The 26939-nt window shown below is 32.1% G+C and overlaps 1 protein-coding gene across 6 annotated transcripts; it reads left to right on the forward strand.

Moving 5' to 3' along the window:
- Window positions 1-2327: 2327 nt before the first annotated feature.
- LOC111514654 (Heterogeneous nuclear ribonucleoprotein at 87F) lies at window positions 2328-26939 on the forward strand. 6 transcript variants are annotated; one of them, XR_012465844.1, is made up of 9 exons: window positions 2328-2493; window positions 5174-5651; window positions 7349-7672; window positions 11124-11264; window positions 11326-11362; window positions 14463-14530; window positions 22308-22342; window positions 23408-23497; window positions 26780-26939. XR_012465844.1 is itself a non-coding variant. In XM_074177087.1 (6 exons), the coding sequence occupies exons 1-5, from the start codon at window positions 2470-2472 to the stop codon at window positions 11358-11360; spliced, it is 1002 nt and encodes a 333-aa protein (XP_074033188.1). In that variant the 5' UTR covers window positions 2328-2469; the 3' UTR covers window positions 11361-11362; window positions 14463-14967. The 6 variants fall into 6 exon arrangements, 3 of the variants coding, with proteins under 3 accessions (XP_074033188.1, XP_074033187.1, XP_074033186.1); XR_012465842.1 differs by lacking the exon at window positions 11326-11362 and having other exon boundaries at window positions 2329-2493; XR_012465845.1 differs by lacking the exons at window positions 22308-22342; window positions 23408-23497.

Here is a 26939-nt window from a genome sequence, read left to right on the forward strand (position 1 = left end):
GCGGGCGTCTATTGCATACCGTGCACTTGTGGAAAGGAATATATCGGAACCACCAAAAGATCTATTGGAACAAGGCTGAAGGAGCATGAAAAAACTGCAGACTGGGTCAAACGGACTAGTCGGCTGTGATAGAACACTCAGTGAAGGAAACCACAGGATTCTGTTTGAAAACACAGAACTCATTGCCCCCAATCAGGGATACCATAGCCGACTGGTATGGAAGACAATTCAGATCCACAAACACATGGATAATTTCAACAGAATAAAGCTATTATTATTATAACAGAAAAGAAGAAGCGGTGAACCTCAATCGAATATGGAATTCCATTCTGAGAAGTTCAAGGATAGCAAACAGCATAGCAGCTTTTAGAAAACAGCAATGAATGTTACCGACAAATTACGTAATCCAGGTACAGATACGCATTACGAAACATTAATATTCAGTCATCGGATATCAATCCAGGATGTATTAACCGCTGAAGAAGGTAGCGACTCACGCCAGTGAAACGTCAGGAAGGAATTTCAAAAAATCCATGGCCTTCGAGCCCGAAAAATAGTGACACTGATTCTTGAGTAATATTTGTTCACTAGTGGTTTGAATTCATTCATTGTTATCTGAGGTGTGGTAGTATCAATCAAATATGGATTCCCTGACAGAAATTTATCTATTGAATTGATGGATTTTTACATTGAAATTAGTATCGAAATTAATGAAACTGGTCCAAAATCATGTTTGCCTTCAATAAGTTCCAAGTATGGTTAAGTTGGAATTCATCGGACATTCAATTGAAATGTGTGATAGATTTTCTATTTCGCCACATGTACACATCGGGTCTTTTTTTTATTCCTATCTCATATGAGTGTGCTGGAGATAAAAAAGGCCCCGTACGCATTTTTATTATGGTTGAAATATATTTTTTATTTTCGAATGGAGAACTTGCAAACCAAGAAGATTTTGGAAAGCTATCTTAAACTATGCTATAAAAAAAATAAGAAATGAATAAAGATAATATTTTAAAAGAACAAATCATGAAATTATAAAACAACAACAAAAATAATTGGCGCTCCAGAGCGACTTCATTGATTCCATATCAATGAAGTCGCATATCATATATCAATATAAAATATTTTACTATATCGAATGTCTTTCACCCATTGAAGTTCGAAATGTGAAACGATTTTTCCCAATTGGCAAGGAATCATTTTTATTGCAGTGCACCGAATGAGGTATATTTAGATTTTTACATGCATAAACCAAGTATTTGTTTCCAATAATTGTTTAAACAATGAAAATAAAATTAGAAAAATATTGGAATAGTTTCTATAATTAGTAAAACAAAACAATCGTCCTGCCAATAATGTTAGAATCACAGAGTATTTTTAAACATATTGAGAAATACATAACATACCTGTTTTATATATTACTTCATAAAATCAGTGAGCATACTTGGAGATTGGCTGTAAATCAAATTATATGAAAGAACAATTAGTTTAGGCCAGTCTCAAATTACCTAAACTATAGGTTAAAGGGCTGACACTTATCAGAAAAGAACTACTCTCCTGGCTGATACCACGAAGGGCGTTGGATTATATCCGACAGGTGTCAGTGCAGGATTCTTCACTGAAGTTATTCCTGCATATGCTGTAGGCGATACAACTGCCGCAATAGATTTTCAACTATTGGAACACACTCGCAGATTGAGGAATTATACTCTGAAAGGAATTCGATTTTCAATGATCGGAAATCATCGACTTCGTGTTGATAATAGATACTACCTTGCCCTGACGAGTGGCCAAACAAACCAAAACCGATCTGCGAGTGTGTTCCAATAATTGAAAATCGATTCCGGCAGTTGTATCTCCAACAGCATATGCAAGAATAACTTCAATGAAAAATCCTGCACTGACATCTGTCGAATACAATTCAACGCCCTTCGTGGTATTAGCCAGGGAAGTACTTGTTTTCTGATAGGTGTCAGTTCATTAACCTACACTGTAGGTAATTTGAGACTGGCCTAAATGAATTTTTCTTTTAGATAATTTATATATCCCTACTTTGAAATCAAGAGTTTTCCATTTTTTTCACATTTTAAAATTGTTATGTTTCACACCTACGTTTTATGCATTCATGGAGTTTTTTTTTATTTTTCTGATTTAATTATCAGGAATCAAAAAGCATTCATTTTGATTTTTGAAAAATATCAAAAATAAGATTTTACGAAAAGAATTACCATGTGAGGGTTTTGTGAGGAATTTCAAATGAATTGGTTAAAATGTGAGGCTATTTTTTTGTTCTGGGGATTTTAATGATCCCGTATTCGCAACACTGGCATAACTGGTGACTAGTGACACGAATCAGCGCCATTGATTGTAGCAATACACGTATTTTACGATTCTAACGTCTGAATTTCTTAAAGTTAATTCTTTCATTGATCATTTAGTTTGTGTTATTTCGATTTTTAATAAAAAATGAGAAGAGACCAGGATGATAAGGTGCGTATTTTTTTTTATTGAAGATGGGTGTTTTTATATGAAGCTTGAAGATGGACGCTTGTATATGAAGCTTGAAAATGACGCGTCACTTCCCTATCGACCTGATCATGCCATACCTCATTTTGCTATTACTTTATTTTTCACTTCATTATTACAAATCCTGGTATTTGCCAAGTAATGTTATACCATGCCACTAGTTAAGCTGACACCACTTACCATTAATATAATTGTATCGGCCTATACTTGAAAATCCATAACGTATTCAAGAAACGCTTTATTGTGAGATGTTCACCAAACAGTCTCAGAATAAGTGTTTCTTGAATACACTTACCGTTGATGGTAAAACAAAAACAATATATGTGTGTGTGTATAGAGGATAAAAGAATATTCATGGTAAGGGTCATATTACTTAAGATTTCAACTGATTCAAATTATCAAACATCCCGCAAGGTGGTGAGCGGTTTTAAGTTTCGAGGTAAATTGGCGTATTTCTTCAAGTACGTAACTATACCAAAGTTATGGTGTTGATATGACAAATCAAAACAGCCTCTGTATTAGATGAATATTGTAGTACTTCTTATCTAATGAAAAAGTTTCATGTTTCGCTAACCACATTAGCATTATCAGGTTTTTGTCATCTCATAATGCTGAAGATAGGTATTTTGCCCCTGCTCAGTTACTATTATTCTAGATCTTTGATTTGTTTCCTCAATATGAGCAATTGATGCACTACCATTGTCTCATCTAGTATCTCCTACTTACTATACAGTAGTCCATTGCGTTAACCTAGGGAATCTCACAGCCCAGTAATCCTTGACAATTGAATTATAATTCACTACCGATTTCATCTATTCCTCCGTCCATAGGTCAGCTTGTTGCAATGCAACTTTTCTTGAATAGTGACTTCCTTGTTTTCCAGTCTTTGATAGTACTTTCATTACTGTTTTGAACATGGTTTCCTGAATAATGTTTCTGTGACTGTGAGTGCTTGAAGGATTTCACTATTTTTCTGGAAGCTTCTTTCTTGTAACGTAGTAATTCCATTCAACAGAACGAGTATTGTTTTCTATTATTATTTATCCATTGGTCTGAGCCAGTTCTTTACAAACTAGATCTAGAATAAGTTGGATTTTATTAGGGCTTCTGAAATTACATGACCAAGCAAATGTATCTGATTTGTACAATGTAGCTTCAACTGGGCATTTCTCACCCATGTGAGTACTTCTCCAAGTGAATATCAAAATAGGAAATGAAAAAAAACATCTTGAAATTGCTACTAAGTTTCATGATTGATGATGGAGCACTTACACTCAATAGTCATGCTGATTAGTATTTAAAAAAAATTAAAAATAATTTTTTTTCAAAAGTGGCCCCACATTTTGAATTATGTGCTACATTAATGTATCGTAAATCATTCCACTTCTGACACCAAATGTTATGCTTTCCTCATGGGTTTACCAATAATTGACCACACTGAATGATAATCAAAATTAACTTTATTTCACTGATTCATAAACTGCGTCATAAACGTCCTGAGAACGTTTTTCCAAATGGATTTAATATCCAGCGATTCAAATCCAACGTTAATTGCTACTTTCACGCTCTAAGAGCGCCTTGAGGATTTTCCTGTTGTGCTTATGTTTTGTCCTTGAAAAAAATACAACCAAACACTTTGCTACCCACGAGCATATCAATATAGTCAAGTCAAATAGTGAAGTTTTGCGGACAGTGCACAACAGAGCGATTTAACAATGCGATAGACATTTAAATAACAGTTGAAGAAAGTTTGTTTGTATTAACAGTGAAATAAAGTTGATTTTGATTATTGTAGAGTGTAGTCAATTATTGGTAAACCCACAGGGAAAGCATAACATTTGGTGTCAGAAGATACAACAATGACAAATTCGAATAACATGTGTGATTGATGACTTGTCCATTTTGTGGAAATTCATGATCACTTTAATGAAATGAATAAGAAGACTTTTGTCTAATTTCTACTAGTTATTTTATTTTTATGATCTGTTTCGGGTTTTTCCCCATTATCAAGTATAAAACTAACTTGTGAAATCTGAAAACAAGGTTATTTAGGGAGTTTTTAGGTAAGCTAGAAGGCGAGGTAGTTGAATGAACAACGGTGCCAACTATAAAATTCAAGAGTGGAAATCTTCATATATTGAGTTGCTTGTTTAGCGGTATATATTTTGGGTTTTGAATTGATTTGTTAATTTTCATGGCTTGTTGGAAGCAACTCTATTTATGTAGGTCTCCACTCTTGAATTCATAAGTTTGACAACCCCTAAAATCTTCAGTGTTGAATTTTATAGTTGGCACCCTTGTTCATTTAACTACCTCGCCTTCTAGCATACCCAAAAGCTCCCTATATAACCTAGTTTTCAGATTTCATATGTCAGTTTTATATTTGATAATGGGGTAAAACCCGAAACCGGTCGTAAAAATAAAATAACTAGTGAAAATTACACAAAAGTGTTTTTATTCATTTCGTTAAAGTCAAATAACATGGCTATAGTCGACACACTACAATATACTAGGTTGTGAGTGAGAACATTTTTCAGATGACAGTTTTTATTTGAATGAAGATAGTCTTCAAAATTTCTAATAATTGAAAAAATATCTTTAAAATGGCTGTTTTAATTTGACTTTAGGTAATATATATTTTTAGGGCGATAAACTGGAACCTGAGCAATTCCGTAAACTTTTCATTGGCGGCTTAGATTTCCGTACTACTGATGACTCTCTGAAAAAACATTTTGAACAATGGGGCGAAATAGTCGATGTAGTAGTGATGAAAGATCCTACCACCAAACGATCCAGAGGATTCGGATTTATAACCTATTCGGAAGCTCATATGGTAGATGATGCACAGGCCGCCCGGCCTCATAGAGTTGATGGTAGAGTAGTGGAACCTAAAAGGGCTGTACCCCGACAAGAAATTGGACGACCTGAGTCTGGTGCAACAGTTAAAAAATTATTTGTTGGAGGAATGAAGGAAGATGTCGAAGAAGAAGATTTAAAAGCACACTTTGAAAAATATGGAAATATTTTATCTTGTACTATCGTTACTGACAAAGAAACAGGAAGGAAGAGAGGATTCGCTTTTATTGAGTTTGAAGACTATGATTCAGTTGATAAAATTGTTTGTGAGTATATTTTTTATTTCAATCCTTAATGAATTTCAATATGACTCACATGATATTGGCTTATGATTGATGGAATAAAATAAAATATATTTTTTGAACACTAAAACATACATTCGTTTCAAAGGGACACTAAGAAATAGTGTAGTTCATTTCACATTCATTAAAAAAAATAAACTGATTTTTTATGATTGAAATAGGACACTCATAGTTCACATTAAATTTGCATAACTCACGGGGTTGGTGAAGGCTTCATCATTCAGATGTGCTCATGCATGCAGATGCATTTAATGTATCTGCAACCATGCATTTAATATGCAGAAATGTATGTTTTTCATGTCACAGTCATTTTTGAAAATGGTTTATAGTTATGGATGTAATATATATATATATATATATATATATATATATATATATATATATATATATATATATATATATATATATCTTTTATTACGATGTGACATTGAAAATCATAAGTAAATTAAAACTTATTCTATTTGATTTTATTGCAATAGACTGAAAATTGCGTCAGCTCATTGTTTATTTACATTAGCGCTTCTGCTGACACAAAATTTAATGTTGCATGAAGAAATTGCTTGAGCGTAAATCAATCTTTAGCAACTTGCACAAAAAGCCTATAGCAAACTATAAGGAATTCAACATTGAATTATTATCAATGATAACCATATTGAGTAAGATATAATTTATTTTAACTAGAATTTCGTCTCTATTTTGAGCAAAATTTATTTTATTCATTTTAGTACACCAGCTTGTTTTTCATAATAGTTTGTTTTGAAATATTTTTGTGCTATTACATATTTTATTTTAAGCTTTTCAGTTTGTAAATCTTGAACTATCCATTTCAGCCAGTGTATTATTATTAAGAAATCTTTTTCCAGTAAATTATGAGCTCTTCAGATCTCCATTAAACTCTTTCATTTAATACCCATAATAGGGTTTATTGTGGAAATGATTAATTGGAAATAGCAACATTTAATTGATTTTGCATTGTTTTGAGAACCAAACTTGCATGTAAAATTTCAGCTAAAACGTTTGAGGTTAACTAGTTCAAAATTTATTTTCAAGATATCCTCCGCACTAACTACTAGGTTAAGTTTAATAAAAGATTGTAATAATAACAATCACAACGCAGAAGTTGAAGAGGTTGATAATCTCGAAATGGTGATTTTTTACATGTAAATACCAAATAGTAGTGGTTACAATTTCATCTTATTTCAAAAGTATACTACTACTGAGAGTAGACCAGATAGTAGTTTCAATGCAATTTCATATAAAATAATATTGTCAAACTACTCTTGGGTAATGTGAATATTAGGACCACATTCAAAAGGTGTTTTTTTTTCTGAATTCTAGCAATTAGTAAAAAACAGTAGTGAAATGTTTTGATTGTTATTGTGGCCAAGAAAAAATATTCTATTAGTTTTTACTGAACTATTAGTATAGTTACATAAAAAGTGTGAAATTTCAAAACTATACCATTCCCAAAAATTGTACATACGACAACGGGCCGACACTACAAAATTTTTATTTTTCGATGCTGATCATTTTCTTCAAAGTAACCAAGAGGTCTACCTTTTCAAATAAAAAAGTTGATGTCTCCTCTTACGACCTTAGTATTCCATTCCTAAATGTCTTAGTATAGTAAAAATTGCTACACATTATTCTTTTTTTTGCAGTGCAACGTAATCATAACATCAAAGGCAAGCATGTTGATGTCAAGAAGGCTTTGAGTAAGGCAGAAATGGATCGTTCTGGTGGGGGTGGTGGGCCTGGAGGACCAAGAGGAGGCGGACGTGGAGGTGGTCAAATGGGAGGTAGAGGGGGTAATTTTAACCAGGGTGGCAATTGGAACAGTCGGGGCGGACAAGGCGATTGGAATACACAGGGCAATATGGGATATGGCGGTGGCGGCCCAAGCGGAAATAGCGGCGGTGGCCCGTGGAGCCAACAGGGACCTTGGGATAATCAAAGCGGTGGAGGCTGGGGACAGCAAGGAGGAGGTATATTTTTTATATTGATTATTGATGGGAAACCCATTTTACAAATTTCAATTTACATTTTTGTAGAAAGGTGAACTGAAACTAAATAATATTTATACAATCAAAAAGATCAAAATCTGGGCTAATAGACCTTAGTTGAAAGGAAATTGTAGTATCAAACGTTTCATCTGCTAATGTCGTCAGTTATTGCTGAGATTTTGAGATACTAGCTTCGTCCTCACATACACCATCGAAGATACCTACCGCATTAGCAGACAAACATTTGTTATTAAAAGTTCCTTTTGTTTCACAACTCACCAGGCCGGATTTTGATCCCTCTAATCAATCGTGACTTCGGCAGTGAAATTCAATGTTTATTTATTTATTTACAGCAATGCATATTTTTTACAAGATAATTAACAAGTTCACACATATGTATTCAACAGTAATGTAAGCTAGGTTTAAGGAAAAAATATATAAAATGAAAAAATCGTAAAAATAATGAAATGTTTTCAAAGAAGAATTAAAAAATTCTAAATCTACATTGTATGTATTTGCAATTCTCAAAATTCTACTTACAGATTCATTCCGACCATAGTTGGTGCGACAAAAGGGTATTTTGAAGGTATCCGAATTTCTTGTTCTCCTTGGATTCACATTTAAAGTTTTAAGTTCGACAAGTTCCGTGGAATTGATGCTACCATTGATTATTTTCTGAATTAGTGTAAGGTCTGCTTCTAATCTTCTATGAGCCAGAGTATTCAAGTTGAGAATGTCCAATATAATTTTATAGTCATATTCACCAATATGATATCCCAGTTTATATGCAGAGTACCTTAAAAACTTATTCTGAACACTTTCAAGCATATCAATATCCACATGATATGAAGGCCACCAAATTATGGAATTACATTTAATTATTGATCTAACAATTGAACAATATATGATTTTTATTGAAGTGAGAGATAATTCATTTGCAGATCTAAGAATGAAACCTAACATTTTTAAAGCTTCAGAAGTAATATTTGCAATATGGGGTTTAAATGACATTTTTGGGTTGAGGGTGATTCCTAAATCTCTGATTGTGTTTGTTGTTTTCAGTTCTGATTGATTGATTTTGTATGGCCAGTTAATGGGATTTTTGTTTCGGAAAAAAGTAAATCAACTACATGCATATCACAACATCTAGTATTATCATTGATTATGTTTGCACCAATATTTTTGAATGTAATGTAATTCCTTCAGGACTCCCTGATCATGTAGCCATTGGAAATGAATATTTTTTCAAAATTGAAAAAAAAATCGTCATTGGAAGGATGTATCACAAGAAAAACTTAACAAGTTATATTTCTCTTGCTTTTTATTAAAGTTGAAAGAGATATTTTAAATCAGAATGAACCTTCGCAGTTGTCTCTTGATTATCTACAATAATTTATTTCCAGTGAGGAAAATGAAGGAAGAAAAAGAAGGGCTCACAACAACAATAAAATATCTTCTGAAAATTTATGATGTCTTCATTGTCCAAAAAAATTCAAATCAAGTATACCAATAAAAAATATATATAAAAAAAATGGAGACAAACAAGATTAAAGAAACTTTTTAAGTAATTACCAAGAGGAAAACTTCAACCCTCCCATGACTCACTAATTCTCTCAATTTTGATAAATTGCAAAAAACCTCAGTAATGACCTTAACAATCTATTGAATACACTTTTTCCTCGCTAGAACAAAAATGCTGTCTCTCGGCGCGCATTTCTTTAACCAAGTTAGCATTATCAGGAGATGATAGTCTTCTTCTTATCTTAGTTTCATTTCAACCTCATAAGTCGTCGTGACCTTATGGCCTTTATCCAGTAATGCTGCAAAAAGGACTAGAACTTCCACTTGGACAATTGTGTGTAATCCTTTGGACAAGAGCCACTTTCATTCCAAAACCTGGGAAAATTGAACAGGACTCTGCAAAGGCCTTACGATCAATCAGTCTCATGTCTTTTGCATTCAAGTCATTGGAAAAACTACTTGTTAGACATATTAGGGACATAACACTGACTACCAGAAGTATTTTTACTTGCTTTCTTGTATATCGGGATTTCCCAGAAAATCAACAGCACAAGCTACAGGTGGATAGACTGCATGCTGCTTAGAAGAAGATTTGTATACATAACAATTACAGGAGAGACGGTGTGACATGAGGAAGCAAGGGGTAGTCCTCAGGGGAGGATTGGTCCCCACACTGTGGAACTTTACAGTGAAAGAGTTACTCTTGAAGATAAAATATTGAGCATTGTAGACGATTTAGTCTTCCTAGTCCATGGCAATTCTAATAATATAGAAAGAGATGCATGCAGCGTATCCTGAGTATTATAACTAGATTCACCAATGAAAGGCTGAACAAAAACCAAATGAAATCGATCATAGTGACATTCACCAAGAGGACCAAAACAAAGGGCCTAGGATCTCTAATTTCGAGGTGCAGAGATACATCTGTCAGAGATCAAATATTTGGGAGTGATACTAGTTCCCAAACTGACCTGGAACCAATATCTAGAAAGAGTGAAAAGAAAAGCAGAGATATCACTGATGCTAGCCAGACGCACCTACGGAAAGACATGAGGGCTGAAACCAGACATGGTGGTTAAATCCATGATAATAGATGCATCTGTGATATAATTGATGAAACATATGTATGTTTTTAACAAATTAAGCAAGGTGCAGACTTGCGTGTTTGTGAATAAAGGAAACTAACAGCTGAATTGGAGAAACTCTTGAATCTTTATCCTTTACATCTTGTAATAATGGAGGAAGCAAGTATGGATCGGGTATAGCAAAAATTTCTGAATATGAATAAAAGAATATCGAAACATGTTCTTGTATCACATGATACTGAAATACATGTTCAACACAAACTTCTTGTAACACACTCGGTCAGTGCACAGCTGTCTTTTCTTATTTTAACCTTTTTTTTAATTTCATTATCATACCATCGGTTATTTTCAATGGACCTATCAATCAACCACTTTTCCAATATTTTGTCATTTATCTAATACTCTTCAATATAAATTTATTTGATTAAAATCATTGCTATTGAAGTCTCTTATACTATCTATATGTTTGATTTGATTAAATATTCCTTAGAATGTGTATAGTCAATCATGGTGATCAGTGATTTTGAGGATTTCATTGACATTATTTGTCATCACTGATTATATAACCGATTAATGGTTGATGTATACCTCTGTAATGATTTGAAGCTATGCCTCCTAATTTTCCCCTTCTTCCATTCCAGTTATTGGAGAAACCGGACAGTATTGTCAAGACAAGAAATTATATTTTCAAATATTGCAAATCATATAATCTTTTGAAACCTAAATAATGGTTTGATTGTTGTCATGTACTTGCCAGTAAGATGTTTTTTTATCAAATCAAAAACAAATCTTGAGTAGTATCTTCAATGACTTTGTTCTCTTTAAAGGTTACAGTGCTCCTGGGCCATGGAATCAAAGCGGAGGCGGAAGTGCAGGGCAAGATTCCTTTGGTAACAATTATCAACAGAGTTATGGAGGGGGTGGCCCTATGAGAAACAATTATCAACAACAGAGACCTGCTCCATATAGTAAGTATTAGTTAATTTTTTAATTTACTTGCTTTCTAATGTTTGTGTTATGTATGTTAAGAATCGTTAAAGCGAGTAGGTAGCAACCCACATTGAAGGTGAGTAGCACAAGTAGATAGTTTGATTATATAATTATGAATGAAAATTCAGGGGGCCTTTGTGATGAAATTTATTCTCTTGGGAAGTTTCATATCAAAGGAAGTAGAAAATGAATCACACTTTGAAATGCTTACCACTATTCAAAGATAAAGATAAAATTTTACTTTTTGTGAATCACTTATATTGAATAATATTGAAAATTAGTGCAATATAAATAATAATTTTTTATATGTAACTGTTGATGTAGATAGCTAGGTATATTTTAAACTTATAATCTCTAAGAAAAATATAGTTTCAGACCGGTTTAAAATAAATACCGTTTTCATCAAATTGATATTAGCAGTTTTGGAAAAAAACATATTTATCAAATATATTCCAATTATGTCTTTATACTTCGGGAGAGTCATTGAAACAGTTGCTAAAATTTAAGTGAGAAAAATAAGACTATCATATAATAACTGCTCCTGTTTTTTTTTTAATCATCTAGTTGTGTGTTTGCAGTAAAATCGATAGAGAGATCATGAAAGCGATTTATCGTTTGACAGTTGATGGCAAAGCTTGTTTCTGTAAGCACATCCTGACTAGCATCTGTCTGTGAACGTGTGAATCTGTGATATTTGTATTATGAATTTTCTGTGAATCACTGTCATAACCTGCTTCTTACCGAATAAGTTCAAATTTTGCATTTATGATCTTTTTTGAAGAATATCAAATGATTCAGAGTCATATTATTAGTCACTTTGTATAGTTCCACAGTTGGAGTATCTCATGGTTTATTAAATATTACCTTTATAGCTTCATTCATCAAACGATAAATTATATTTTTTGCCTTTTAGTGCAGTGACCAAATTGTAATTGCTATATCTAATTCAAGAGAGAATATAAGCATTATAAATTATTTATGAGTATCTTAAAAATGTACTGATTGCTCCTACCAGTGGTACAATCGATTCTATAATTTTATTTATATAACTTTTAGAATTCGAATCTTTATAAATTATTTTACCTAAATATTTGATTTTCAACTTGATTGATTAATAATTTGTTCTTAATTTTAAGATTCAGTTTCATATTTTTCTGCTTGAAAAACATGAAAACTGTCTTTCCTAAGTTGATTGTTAAATTGAGGTCATTTAACCATTTCTCAATCTTTTCCAATGAATTCACTTTTTTTTTTCTGAATAAAACAGTGCAAGATCATCTGAAAATGAAAAGTCATCATTCATCAAACCTATAATTTTAATATTATCAACATAGAGGAAATAAAAAATTTGGGCCAAAACCGAACCTTGTGGGACACCAAAAGTTGAAAGTGTTTCAAAACTTTTACAATTATTCATCACTACATATTGATTTCGATTTTGAAAATATTTTTGAAATAAATTTTAACAAATTCAATAGAGCAATTACAGAAGTCTTCTCTTTAGAAAAGAATGAATTCAACTCTTGCATTCATGACTCTGCCTAGTTCCACTGATAATGTATATTTTATCAGCGGAACTCGTTTTAAAAAATGAAAAATCTGTCAATTGCTGATATATATACTGTGCTATAGATAGTCTTAAAAATACTATGAGACAAATTGAAGCATGTTTTGAATGCATTTAAAACGAAAGCCACGGTAACAAGAAAACATATACTTTATGAAAAGTGTAACATAATTTGAATGATAGAAAACTACTTTGAAATTTGGATCAGAAATAAAATTCCAAATTATAGGGAGCATTACATAGTTTGGTTCATTGTCATATTTGAAGTAAAACATTTCATGGTGCATATGAGTCAACTGCAAATGTGAGATTAGGAACACATCTTACAGAATACATTTTCAACTTGTTTTGGCAATAAAAATATTTTTCAAACCAGTTAAATATACAGGGCTTTTTTGGCAAAATCGACTATTTCCTGGTACCATTGAACAATACCAAAAAATTGACTTCTAACTTTTTTTGTTTGTAAGATATGTAAAATTAAAATTCTTTTTTTGTCTGAAGAAATAGTGAACATTTCTTTGAACTTTGTAGCAGGAACTTTCATTTAGCTATCAGAATATGTTCATAGAATTTTTTTACGGGCCACCTTCATCTTCAAAATTTTTAATATGGATCTTTATTTTTATAGCAATTTTACCCAATGCATGCCTCTGGCTCATTTTTGCACAATACTGATTTGTAATCTCACTGGAAATAGAGGATTCAAATTGAAAACATATATATTTGGTACCTCTTTTATACATATAATAAGTGTCCATGATTTTGTTCACTCAATGAATTCTATTGAATAAGTAAACAGTTGTTTCCATTCATTTGATTACCAGGGTGGTAATTAAAGAATGATGAATCTTTTGAACTTCCAAAATATCGAAAAATTTTAAGAATATTGAAAATGATTTTATTTGAAGATATTATGTGTGCATTGTTGGACAAAAAAATGCTAAAAAGATGGATGATCTATATTTGACTTTTCAAAGTTGAGATTGGCTCAAGGCGGACGGCATCCTGTATAAATATTCTACAAACTAGAATTTAAAAAAAAAGTAATGATTGACGGAAAAACAGATTTTAAACAAATTTTTTTTAACAGAATTATTAGTTTATTTCTTTTAGCAATCTTAGTATTTGTTATATATGTATATTTTACCCAATAGTGTATAAACTGAAGGATTTCCATTACTAAATAAATGAATGAACATATTCCAAAAATAATCAACTTTCCCACAATTTAACCTACTCTATATCTTACCTTTTACTAGAATTTGAATAGCCCTATACAATAATATATTATACCGTAGGTCAGAAAAATAGTGATTGTTCTCATGAATGTTTGAAACCAAAAGAGGCCCTCTTGGTACAAGTATGACACAAATAAAAACACTGACTAGGTAATTTCACAGCTCCTTTAAAAAGCTAATGAAAGCTGTTGGAGAATACGGGAAAGCCTTGAAAACTATAAATTTTACATTTACAGTTGATTCAGGGATAGTATTAGTGATAATATTTTTAGGGAAGTTTACATTGGAGTTGTCATAAATTTTTATTTATGATTGGCCCATTTGTCTATATAATGCAGTGAGTTAAGTTATATTATATTTTGTTATAGATACTGGAGGTTATGGAGGTGGATTTTCGAATGGTGGCAATCCAGGTGGCCCCAGGAGGTTTTAAAACGTAAGTGCACTGATACACTGCTAATGAAAACATTATTTTAAGGCAGTGCCAAGTGTACAGGTATTTATTTGTACTGCTGCTCTGAGAGCATGAAAATACACAATTATAAAATTTTGAGTAAATAATAAAAGTTTTAGAACTGAATGATTATTAAAAAAAAATTCGTAATTGTGGAATTGATAAATACTGCACCTTAACAAATGGAAATGAACAACCATATTTCTAAAATTAATTTGATTCTGCTCATAACATTATAATTTTCGATTGGTAGTCAAATAATTAAGGCAAGTATGCCTATATATAAGGAATTTGGTGTTTGTGTAACAGTACATTTAGGATATTTCTTTAGAGTTAATGAACTTTTATTTCTCAACTTCATGGTAGTTTTAGGTTATTATGTAAAATGTAATGAGAATATTAAAGGTTTGATTATTCTATTCATTGTTTTTTGTCGATAGGATAGAATTAGGTTATTTTCAAATGAGGATAACAAATGCAGGTAGGGTATTTCTTTCTTAACTTCGGATTCTTTACATTGTAGTCAGAAAATTGAACATTGTGAAAGTAACTGATTGAATAAGAACAGTTACAAGTGGAGGTTGGTCTCACTTCAACCATTCCTGATTTTTTATTATTGAACTTCCATTGGTTGCTTAAGTAACAGAACCTGATCACTTTTATTATCTCAGAGTCATAGTTGGTATTTATTTTCGTTATTAGTCAATATCTTGCCACCGATCAATTTAAAATTATTTGATTAGGATTAAAATCTGGTTAAAAATTATACTGAAATATATTGATATTGCTGAAAAGACTGCTCTATCTTGTGAACTGTTATCTTTCAAACCGAGAATTGAACCAAATTTTTGGCATCTCTGAAGTTTAAATCAACAAAATGGTTGAGGCTTTTGTGGCCGAGATTTTCAGTGTCACTATTTTTGTTCGGGTTTGAATGCTGTTGATTTTTGGAAATTCTTACTGACGTTTCGCTGGAGCGAGTAGCTAGCTTCTTCAGAGGTTCATACATCTTGAGCTTATCTTCGATAACTTGGTATTCCGACTGCGTAAAGCATATTCATCAGCCGAAGACGATTGTGGATACTAACAGTCGAAACGTCGTGAAGTAACTTGGCTTGAAATCTCTTAATTCTTATTTCATTTTAATTGTTGAATCTTTTGCCTAATTTTTAATTTTCATTTATTTCAAATCATATCATATTAGACAATTGAAGTCCAAACTAACGAAATTCACCATGAAACATTGTCAACCACCTTCAAACAAGCATATTTATGTTGATTCAGGTAGTTTGGTGCCCTAATTCCTGTACCTGGATTGGGTATATAGTCAATAACATTGGTTGACCCCTTTTCTCCTTGCCGTCATGATGTTTGTTATTCTTGGTATCCCTGGTTGGGGCAATGAGTTTCATGTTTTCAAACAGATTTCTGTGGTTTCTTTCGCTGAATGCGTGTTCAGACATGAAAACACAAAGACCATGGCTTTCGTACCTACTGACACATTGTTCCAATTAAAACTGAGACCCTAATATAGTATTATGCAGTAGCGATTCTGCAATAGTTTCACCTCTTGGTTTGGGAAGTCCACTAGCATCTCACACCAGAACTATCTTTTCGTGCAAGTTTGTTTTGACTTGATTGGTGGAAACTAGCTCCAAGAAAAGTATTACAATTTTGTTTTTTGTAGGAGCAGTATTTATGTTTAATTCATTTTTTTTTAATTCACTAAGCCTGATAAGAAACTAAAAACAGTTGAATAGTATCGGTTTTTAATTGTGCACTTCCAAAAATGTTTATATCTGGGAATCGTTACAGGCCTCAGTAGAAATGTAGAATAAAAGCTAGATTAAAGCCAACTCTGTCTTGAATAACAATAATCAGGGATGGGGCATTTTACAAATTTCACATGTGAAAATAGTTTTTGACTACTTTTTCAACAATAAGAATACAAATAATGTTTAAGAATATGTTTTGAATTCTAAGGCCATTATTTCACTTGGAGACTCCTCACTTCAAGGTTCAAGTTGAAATTTTCTGGAATAGATTTTTCAGAATTGACAGATTCATATGATCAGTTAATCCTAATAAAGAAAAGCAGTAACATTTTCTGAAATTGTCATTAATAATGATTGGGAATTCTCAATTTTTTAAATTGACAAACACCAGAAAACCAAGTTTTACATATCATAAAATATATAAAATGAGGATTATTCAAGACAAATAACTCTTATTTGGTATAATAGCAGATTTTTATCACATTTCCTGTTATCTATACATAAACTTCTATTATATAAATTGGTTAAGGCTTTAGCGGCCGAGATTTTCAGTGTTACTATCTCCATTCGGGTTTGAAGGCCGCCGTAGTTTGGAACTGCAACCTAACGTTTCGCCAGCACGAGTGGCTGGCTTTTTCAGGGGTTTATTCATCTTGATGATTGAATGAATCGAAGAGGTTTTTTGTATCGATGACTGGAGATTTCTAGTTCATAGGTTGTATTTAGGTTGACTTAAGGTAGTCCGTCTCTCTTGTTGATACGTTGCTATTGGCCAAAGTGTTATTACCTGTTAATGACGTAACATTGCATTGCGCTGTTGCCACTTTATCATTTTTTAGTATGGGATTCCAAATCCCATTAACAGGTAATAACACTTCGGCCAATAGCAATGCATCAACAAAAGAGGAGGGCTACCTGAGTCAACATACATTCAACCTACAAACTAGAAATCACCAGTCATTGGTGAATCATCAAGACGAATAAACCTCTGAAGAAGCCAGCCACTTGTGCTGGCGAAACGTTGGGACGCAGTCTGAAACTACGACGGCCTTCAAACCCGAATGAAGATAGCTCCTATTATGTTGGTGAATTTTTGAAACTTGTCTATCAAAGGTAAACTTCCCAAAAATGCCTCTTCACTAACATATATTTTTTTATTTTATATTTTATTGTATGTGAATAACAATCAGTTGCATGGCATTCAATAGGCCAAAATAAATATGATACCATCAATATGGTGTTGCTGCTAACTCAAAATTAGTTTGAATTACTTTTTACTACAAAAAAACAGGAACTTTTTAATCTGACTGAAGAAATAAGTATCCAAAATTGGTGATTTTTATGTTGCAGAAGCAAATCAATAGTTATACTGTAACTTACATAGATTCTAGTTTATAAAAAAGGAGAGGTAGGTAGGTAGGTTTTGAAGACAATTAGGAACAGAGATTCACAACTGCTAAACGATGTTTCAATGCATATTTCATTCTCTACATCAATGAAGATTTAGTAATGCTACCCAGAAGCACTATTATTCATGTCTGAATATAGGATATTGTTAGGAAGAGCAGAAGTGTTAGTGTAGACAGAAAGAACATGACAGGGATCATTGATGAGGTTAGGATTTAATAGGTATGTATAGTTTTAGATATTGGTAGGTTATTTATGTTTTTGTACAGTTTATTTGCACTGGGTGTTAGGGATACAATCCACCTAAATTATGCCATGCGAAATATATGAGATTCATTTTATTCATATGTATGGTTAAAATATAATGTTTGGTTCTTTAGTATATATTGTATGCTGTCTTTGGAGATTTGAAGTGGGACAAGTGTGTAGTATGGTTTGCCAAGTTTAACACAGAAAGACCTCGAAAATCAGCTGTTAATACTGGGTTAATATTTACTTTTGCTATGGATATATCCGAATTTCCTTTTTCAATTATACATTTTTTGTCTTAACCTTGAAAATGTTTAGCATTAATATTCAGAAAGACTTTAATTAAGGTATTACTTATGCACTTTCCCTGTCAAAACATTGAGAGTTTGTAATAGACCAGCGAAATGCTTGAATTTAGCTTCACTTTCACCAGGAAATGTGCAGCACTTCCAACGATCATTTTCCGAGTTATCAATTTTTTCAACCTTCAGCATTGTTGTAGCTGACTGATGAATGCACCATGTGACTTTACAACCTTCCACTGAGGTTACTCGTGATTTAGGCGCTCTTTGACGGATGGGTGTATGCCGGCATATAGTTCTTAACTCAACCATTATACTGAATACAATTTTTTTATTTCAAGAGCAACATTTATTACCAACTACTGCACTTGCCCCACTTAACCTTACTTCATTTGACTCTCCATTTCATCATAGACAATGTTATTAGTAGGTGACTATTTTTATTGTTGATTATTTCAATTACCAAGTCTAGTGTCGTTGGTATTCAGACTAATACATTATCAGAATTCTCTAAGATATATGTTTTGAAATTGAACAATAAGTAATGTTTTATATCTGAACCTCTATTACATATCTCCAAAATATTCGTTTTTAGCTTAAGGTTTCAGAATATTTTTTGTAGGCAAGAATTATACTCCTAACACCCTGAATGAACTTATTTTGCAGGACTAATATTAAAATGTAATTTTGAGGTTAATTATTTTGCTTTCATGGGAACATTTGGAATAGTTTTAGTAATCACAGTGCCTTATTTCCTAATATAATTCTATTACAATTTTTAACTGCAAAAAATAGTTGTTACAAATTCGTGACCGATTAAAACTCCTTCACATTTGCTTCAAAGTCGGTAGGTAATCATTTATATTATTTTAACTAGGTAGGCAGTTCACGTGTTGTCATGAAGTATAATTATATATTGGTTCCAGGATTTATAAATAAGTGAACGTCTCCGATTTGGAAACAAGTTGTGAAGTTTTGTTATAGTGCTTAACTATGATGATTCAATTATTTATTCATGCAGATGTTTAGGTTTGAATTTTTTGGTTCTGTAATATCGCGCTCATTTTGTTCATTCTGTATCTTTTAAAATTCTGATTCTCATGTAATACTTGAAGATTCCAATGCAACCTAACCATTATATTGATATTTGTAATTGAAACCTCTGAAGTAAAATGAATCTATTGAAAGCACTTTTTCCAAACCAGAATAAAAATACTATCTCTTGACGCACGTTACGCAGACCTAGTTAGAATCAAGTGTGCTCCTTGTCTGCTCTACGTAATAATTACAGAAAGAAACCAGTTCGATATAATGTACTCACCTAAGTACCTGCATTTGATGGTTCGCCCAGATGCATATAAAAGCTCGAAGTTGTAATATTTAGTTTATGTCATATCCTGATGCTACTAATTTGGTTAGTCAAGAGGCAATATTTTGGTTCTGTTGCTAAGAAACTATGGATTGATTTTATGAACTTTGGTGACTATAAAAATTCATTCTTCCTCTCGCTATATTCCCACGGTCCTCCATCGTAACATTATAGCTTTGTAAAAAATGTTGATATTATTTTAAGTCATTTTTAAATATTATCACATCCAAATTTGTTTCTTGAAAAAAATATTGAGTCCTATTTGAATTCGAGCCTTTATACTCATACTCAAACCTCTTATTGAATTTGACTAGCATTGTTCTTCATCGTAAGCTTGGATCATAAAACCGCCACAGTGTGGTGCTGTCAGGTTGCTACAACAAGCGTGCCATTGCAAAACAAGCCATATCCATTTTGGTCAATATTCTGAATTCCCGCTGCTTCTTTACGAATTTTCATGGCAATTATCAGCATATCTTTCGAGATGTCACTTCGATTATCTACTTCCCTGTGAGTCTGTATTAGGTGTATTAGGTTGATACTAAAGTCTGGATATTGTTAAAGGCTGATTATTTTTTACTCATCTGATACCAATACAATGATCATCAAAGAGAATGTGTACTTTGAAGAACTAATCAAAAACAATTCTCGATAATGAAGTTTTTGGATTTGCCTAACTCTAACACGGTCATCAAGTGGAGTACACGGAGTCCAATATCAACCAGTAAATTCATGTTACAAAACCTTTTCTTGGGATGCTTTAAAAACTCACTTTTGTAGATGTTTTGATATGGACTTTTTGGAACATATTCAGATATTTTTACTGGTTTGAAACCATCTGACTTGTTCATTTCTTCCAAGTTTGTGCAGAATACTGCAGATTCATTGGCTTATTGCACATTTTTTGTGTATCCTGGTATTAGTTTCCTAAAAGTGTATCTTTTACAGTATTTTGTACAATTTAGCAAACCTGGTCGTATTGCCTCCTCCATGAGCCTCATATTTTCACATGCTTTGTTGTTTACTTAGAGACCTATAAAAGATAAACAACGAAATATGATGAAGATATGGGACTTCCCAATTTCAAAGAACTGTACCATCTAACCTAGTGTGTAAATGATCCAATTGTAAACAAGTCTTTATTGAAGATAATGGTAGTGGTATAATAATTGCGAAGGATATGTCCAAAAATTATGCTATTATTGACAACTGTCGCTCTAAAAGTTTGACTAAAGTTCTCAAGTAAGTATGTATTTGGGTAATTCGTCAGGATAGGGAACGTCTTCTCATACTTTCTATCTATATTCTTTAAGAGTTTCTGCTTCTTCATTAATCACTCTTATTCTCTTACATACATTTTAATATTTAATTTTCATTCTTCAAACGATTTGAGAAGTTACAAAAAATATTTATAGATCAAAATGGACCCATCGACAATTCGGCTTAGTCAGCTGATCAAACATTAGAATAAAAATGTTTGTTGAGGATTTTTGAAGAGGCTCGTTTCATTTGATATATTTTAAATCTTGTTGAGAAAGAAAGGTTTTGACTTTCTACTTCTCCGTCTTTATTCAACAAAAATGTGGGAATCTTCCAAAGAAAGGAAGAAAGCAATTAATTTCGAAATAAACTCTTAACAAAGATGTGTAGATCATGCAAAGAAATAACTTTGGCACGAAGCTGAAAGAAAAAGCCCTCTCAAAACAACAACTACATTAAATTACGGAAACGATTTTTTTTTTTTTGAAACAACTACTTTTATATGAACAAAAGAATTTACAAAAATAAAAACATTTTCCTATTCAGTTTGATACTCATTTTACATTCGGAAGGCATTATTTTAACATTGAATCCTACCAACTGAACCTCAATTAGAAACTTACAGTGAGATATGTAAACTTGAGACAGAAACAAAAATTTCTCAAACCCTCTTTTAATCAATAGTTGCAACTGAAAAACTTATCACTTTTAATATATCTTTCAAATGAAGTACATCTTATTTATCATTTTATCTCGACAATTTTAATGGTAGCATATTCAGTTCTAGATACATTTTTAATTCCATATCGAAATCAGATTCATGTTATGTGCTATGATTAAACAAAACTTTATATAAGTGGTCATTTCTTCAAAAGAATGGTTTTTTCATATTTCTCTGCAAATAAAATTACATGTCAACAAACAAATGAATATTCAACAAAAAAGTCCAATATTTTATTATTGTGTTTTATTTACATTTACATCATCTGCCACCTTTACCAAAATTATATTTGATAAGTATTATTAATAATAGATTGATGATAGATAAATAATAGTTGATATCATTGATTGTAGATAAATAATAAATTTTTGATTTACATCTTATATTGTACAGGGTATTCCATAATTTCGTTGACAAATTTTAATTGATATATAATATATATAGTAATCAAAATGTCTCTTGTTTTGACATTGTCGCCTAATTTGCTATCTCTCATTTTTTTAATCAGAATAGTTATTGAATAACACAACAACACCATTTTTTCAAAGGAGGTACTATTCATTTAAATTTTCCTTCATAAGTTTTTTTATTTTGAATTTGTCAACCAACTTATGGTGTACCATGTATGTAACTGATATCAAAAGTGAATTAATTAATTTGTTTTGTTTTCTGATAGATGTGAGAAATTGAGACATGGATTTGTACAGCTTGGTGAGTATTATATGAAATAAGGACAGATATTTTAAAAATACATTTTAATGATTTTAGTTCTCAGACAATAATTTAAACATTTTGAAGTATGAAAGAATTAATTCATAAGAATCAAAAGTATTTGGGCTCGTTAGTGAGATTTCTCTGTAGAATAATGAATAATGATGGGATTCAGATTGCTAACAGATTTGAACTCTACTAGTAGATATATTAGGACATAAATGTTCGGATGAGTTAGTTAATGAAGATTGAAAAAAAAATGTAAACAACAATATTTTCAGTTTTTTTTTGGGTTATTCTTACGTATTCAAATAGGTAGGGAGGTCCAAAGTGAGTGGGTATATTCAACGCTCCAGAGTTGTAAGATACCTACGAAACCGATAAGTTCATTTGGTGAATGACTTATCAGGTCCGATGGTGAAGAAAAATTAATTCAAATACTAAAAATCTAATTGATTTCATTGCAGGCAGGCATAAAGTATAACCTCTGCTGTTTCAACGTCTTCCAAACAGAATGCCCAAGTCTCTTCATATGAATATGTAGACAATAACTAAGTCACAGGCAGTACTCAACAGAACTGATCAACGGTCCTGCTTTAAAGAAGCCATTCATACCAGAAAATTCAAATGGGATACTCAGAATTATTTAGAGAATCCCAGCTCTGGGACATGTTTCCTGGTAGGTGGATTGGCAGGAGGGGTGCTATTGGGGTGCCTGAATCTTCGAAAGATTCGAAGACTCGCTTTACTAATGAGCATCAATAAATAACACTGGATATTCTTCACAATGTTCGGAGACACTGTGAACAGTTGCTGTCCTTTTGTATATAGGTGAACGGCAGATGTTTTCAATCTCCATGTTGTGTGCTGTGTACCTATTTGAAACTAATGCTCATTCAGTGATTATCCAGTGTCCCATTACTGTAAGACATCCGTTCTTTTTTCAAATTGAACACTAATAAATATTTTCATATCTTTTTTCGTTTCTCCTTCATAATTGAAATTAACTAGGTGTCATTCACGATGTTGAATTACTAATTTTATATGCTTTTTTGTGTTTTGCAGTTTCTCTAGTCATATTTGGCTAAAATGGAACAAGAACAAACCTCTCCTTTGAAGAGGTCAAAGTGCCACATTGAAGAGATTGTTTACAAAGTAAGTGATGAAATTAAAAGAGTTGCCACTATTTCAAACAGAATTATTGATTAATTTCACTAGTTCGGACTTCCATTGTCTACTATATAAAATGATTTGAAATCCCTGAAACAAGTAAAAAAGAATAATTAAAAAAGAATAGTTGAAAATAACAATTATATTAAGCAACAATAAACCTGAAATGAAGTGATAGTGAAATAACCTACAAGTAAAAAATATAATAATTGAATAAATAAAAAAAATAAAAATTAAAGGAATGAAAAAAAAAAGTGTAGAGATTCCAAGTCACGTTAGTTCACGACGTTTCGATTGTTGGTATCTACAATCGTCTTCGGGTGATGACTGGACTGATTCCTCCGAGAGATGACTATTTTATAGGTCGTTGAAAATACTTTCACTTTCTCTACTTTCCATTTTCCGCTTCACTGATTTCGTGAGAGATGACCGTTTTGGCGGGAGTTGGTCATTTTTCGTTTGATGATGGGTTTCCATATGTTTCGTATATCTACGCTGGCCTGGCTGAATACGTTGTTGGACAACATGTATGCGGCTTCCTTAAATTTTCTCCTGAACCAATGTTCCTCTCTGTGCAAGATCTCAGCTTGGGACTACTCGATGTGTTGATGGGTCCAAACATGGTCTGCTATTCCTGATTTGTTGTTATTGATTGATGTTTTTCAATCCGCTCTATTATTTTAGATTACACATAATTATAAGTGAACTGTAATTAAAATAAATATCAAATTGTGATGGAATCATGCAGGTGTATATATAATTGTGATAAAAGTTAATGATTTGCATGAGCAAGCATTGAATCCAAAGGTACATCCATATTGTTTTGGGGAGAAGGGGTTGACCTTTAAGCAATAATACTTGGATAGAGGTAAAAGTAAACCTTTTTTGCATTTCCACTTTTCCATCAATTCATAATAAATTTGAAACATCCAGATGTTTTCACATTGTCAACATTGAGAAACGTTCTTAGTAAAATGATTCTTTTTTCTTTGACGGGAAAAAAGTTTTGACATTTTATCTCTGGCGACAGGTAACAAAATGTCACTTTTCATGAAATTACTTTTTTCACCGGTCCCCGTGAAAAAAGTGAGTACTTGTCTGGATGTCTGGTTGAAAAAACCAGACATCACCAGAAGATGGCAAATGAGACTTCGCCGAAACGTTGTGAAAATAACCCTTATGGGGATAAAATACACAGCGAAACCCGAAAAAACAGCTCATCATACTTTATCCGTGAGACCCTTCGAGTTAGCTTCCCAAATTTCTGCTACCGCAGTTGTCGGTTGATTGGTCAAACTACCAACAGTGACATAAAAACTTGGCAAGTTGACTTGGGTGTCACACCAATAGGTGGTTCCACTTATGTTTCGCTTGCGTTTACGCAGCTATTTTTATCAAGTACTTTCTTGTTTTTTTTTTCATTTTGTCTTCAATCGAGGACCGCCTGCCCGGTACTGACGATGCCCAATAGGCTGAAACAGCTGTATACCGGTGGCTCTTAAATTGAAATCAATATGGGAATGATCAAAGAGTACTTATCTATTTATTTTTTTATTTTCATGGAATTATTTTCCAGCAGCTTGACTGCATTAACCTATATATATATATATATATATATATATATATATATATATATATATATATATATATATAAGAGTAGAGGTAGAAATTTAATTTTTCAATATTGAATCGTTGTTTTTCCCGTCACAGAAGAAAAGTGTATTATACATGGGAAAAAATTAGATTTTAGCTCTCGGTTTTTTGTGACAACACAACCTCGAGCCAAATCTAATACTTTTTTCCCTTGTATAATAAATAACTATTATAATACAAGTGATTTCATAATAGCATTAAAAGACTCGCTTGGATTCTACTAGTGTGTTTTTTTTTGTTTGTCTCAATTTTAGTCTGTTTTATACATTCCTAATAGTTATCTTCATAACTCACAACTGTAATTGAAAGTACTTGGTTTTTGCTAAACCATAATTTATTCTATTTTCAATAAACCATTATCATAAATGATAATTTCCATGAGGTAATTTATTGTATATGTCAACTTCATTAAGCATCAAAAAATCTCATACCAAGTTTGAGATTGGAATAAGCATTTTCAAATGAGTGTTTTGATGAAAGACATATGAATTGACTGTAATTACAACTTCCAGAATGAAAATGAGATAACAGAATTTTTTATTTGTGGAATAGAGATTTGTTTGAGTCTTACTATTTATCAGGCCCTACAAAGATATCTGAAAACCCTAGCTAATATAGAATGCATACAATGTTTGACACAACTCCCCAGAATGGTATACCATATCTTACTTGTAAGTAAAATAGTGTAACTACATTTGAGCATGACCGCGAAATTAGTCCCGAAAATTTGAGAAAGTATTGCACTAATGTTTAGAATAAACATAGAGATATGAACTAGTAAAAAGGTTTCCAAAACTGAAGTCAAGAATTGAATATTAAATGCACGCACCTAAAAGTCAAAAAATTGAGCACCCAGACACTTTAACAGCCATAAACACCCTATAGCTTCCAAGATTACCGACAAGATGAAAGATGAAATTAACAAATACTAGTTTTAACTAGTATTAACAAATACTAGTCACACAGCAGTGACTTAAGGAAACAAGGTCATACATCCCATGACTTGTTTTGACCTGAGATGAACATGTGTAAGCAATAAAAATCGATGAATGTAAGAAATAAAAATCAATGACAGTTGGTTAGAAAATTGTTAATGATAATAATATAAATTGTAAGAGGATTTTAATAACCGATGCACATGTATATGAACGGAATTGTGTCACTCATGGTTTTATGCACCTATGTAAAGACTACGCTATAATACTTATCATAAGTAAAATAATAAATCAACATTATAACATGTCTGTATCCGTCCAAGAGACAACAAACCATGAAGTTTAATTTACTTTGAACTTCTGAAAGACCACTCGAACCATATGCTGCAGAGTCGTCAAAACATCCACTTGCCAGTCACTCCCTAATAGCATATCAGGCACCTCGCTTTTGAAGGAGAGAACTTTAGTTTTGTTTTCGTTCATTAAGATGTGATAAAGATTCACACCAGCTTTTCACCTTAGACAACAACAACATAAAAAGCACAGTGTCTCACACATTTTATAAATTTATTGTATCCAAATTTTCAATTGAAATTTGAAAGAAAAATTGTTATTACCATAATATATATTAAATCTGTTTTCTTCATTGCTCATGCTTCATCCACGACCTTTTTTTCAGGTTGAGAAAATTGTTCTGGATTGGTAATAAATCCTGGAAATGGAACTTGATTACAGGTGTGGCCAAAACTGAAGAAATTGCGGAAGATATTCAAATTCTATTTTATCTTGTGAAAAATTTTTTTTATTTATTCATTATAGAAATATATGTTTAAAATATG

This window comes from Leptinotarsa decemlineata, unplaced genomic scaffold (genome assembly GCF_025532065.1).
Source record: "Leptinotarsa decemlineata unplaced genomic scaffold, Ldec_3_MD MMD2_tig00002159_RagTag_RagTag, whole genome shotgun sequence".
Taxonomy (NCBI): domain Eukaryota; kingdom Metazoa; phylum Arthropoda; class Insecta; order Coleoptera; family Chrysomelidae; genus Leptinotarsa; species Leptinotarsa decemlineata.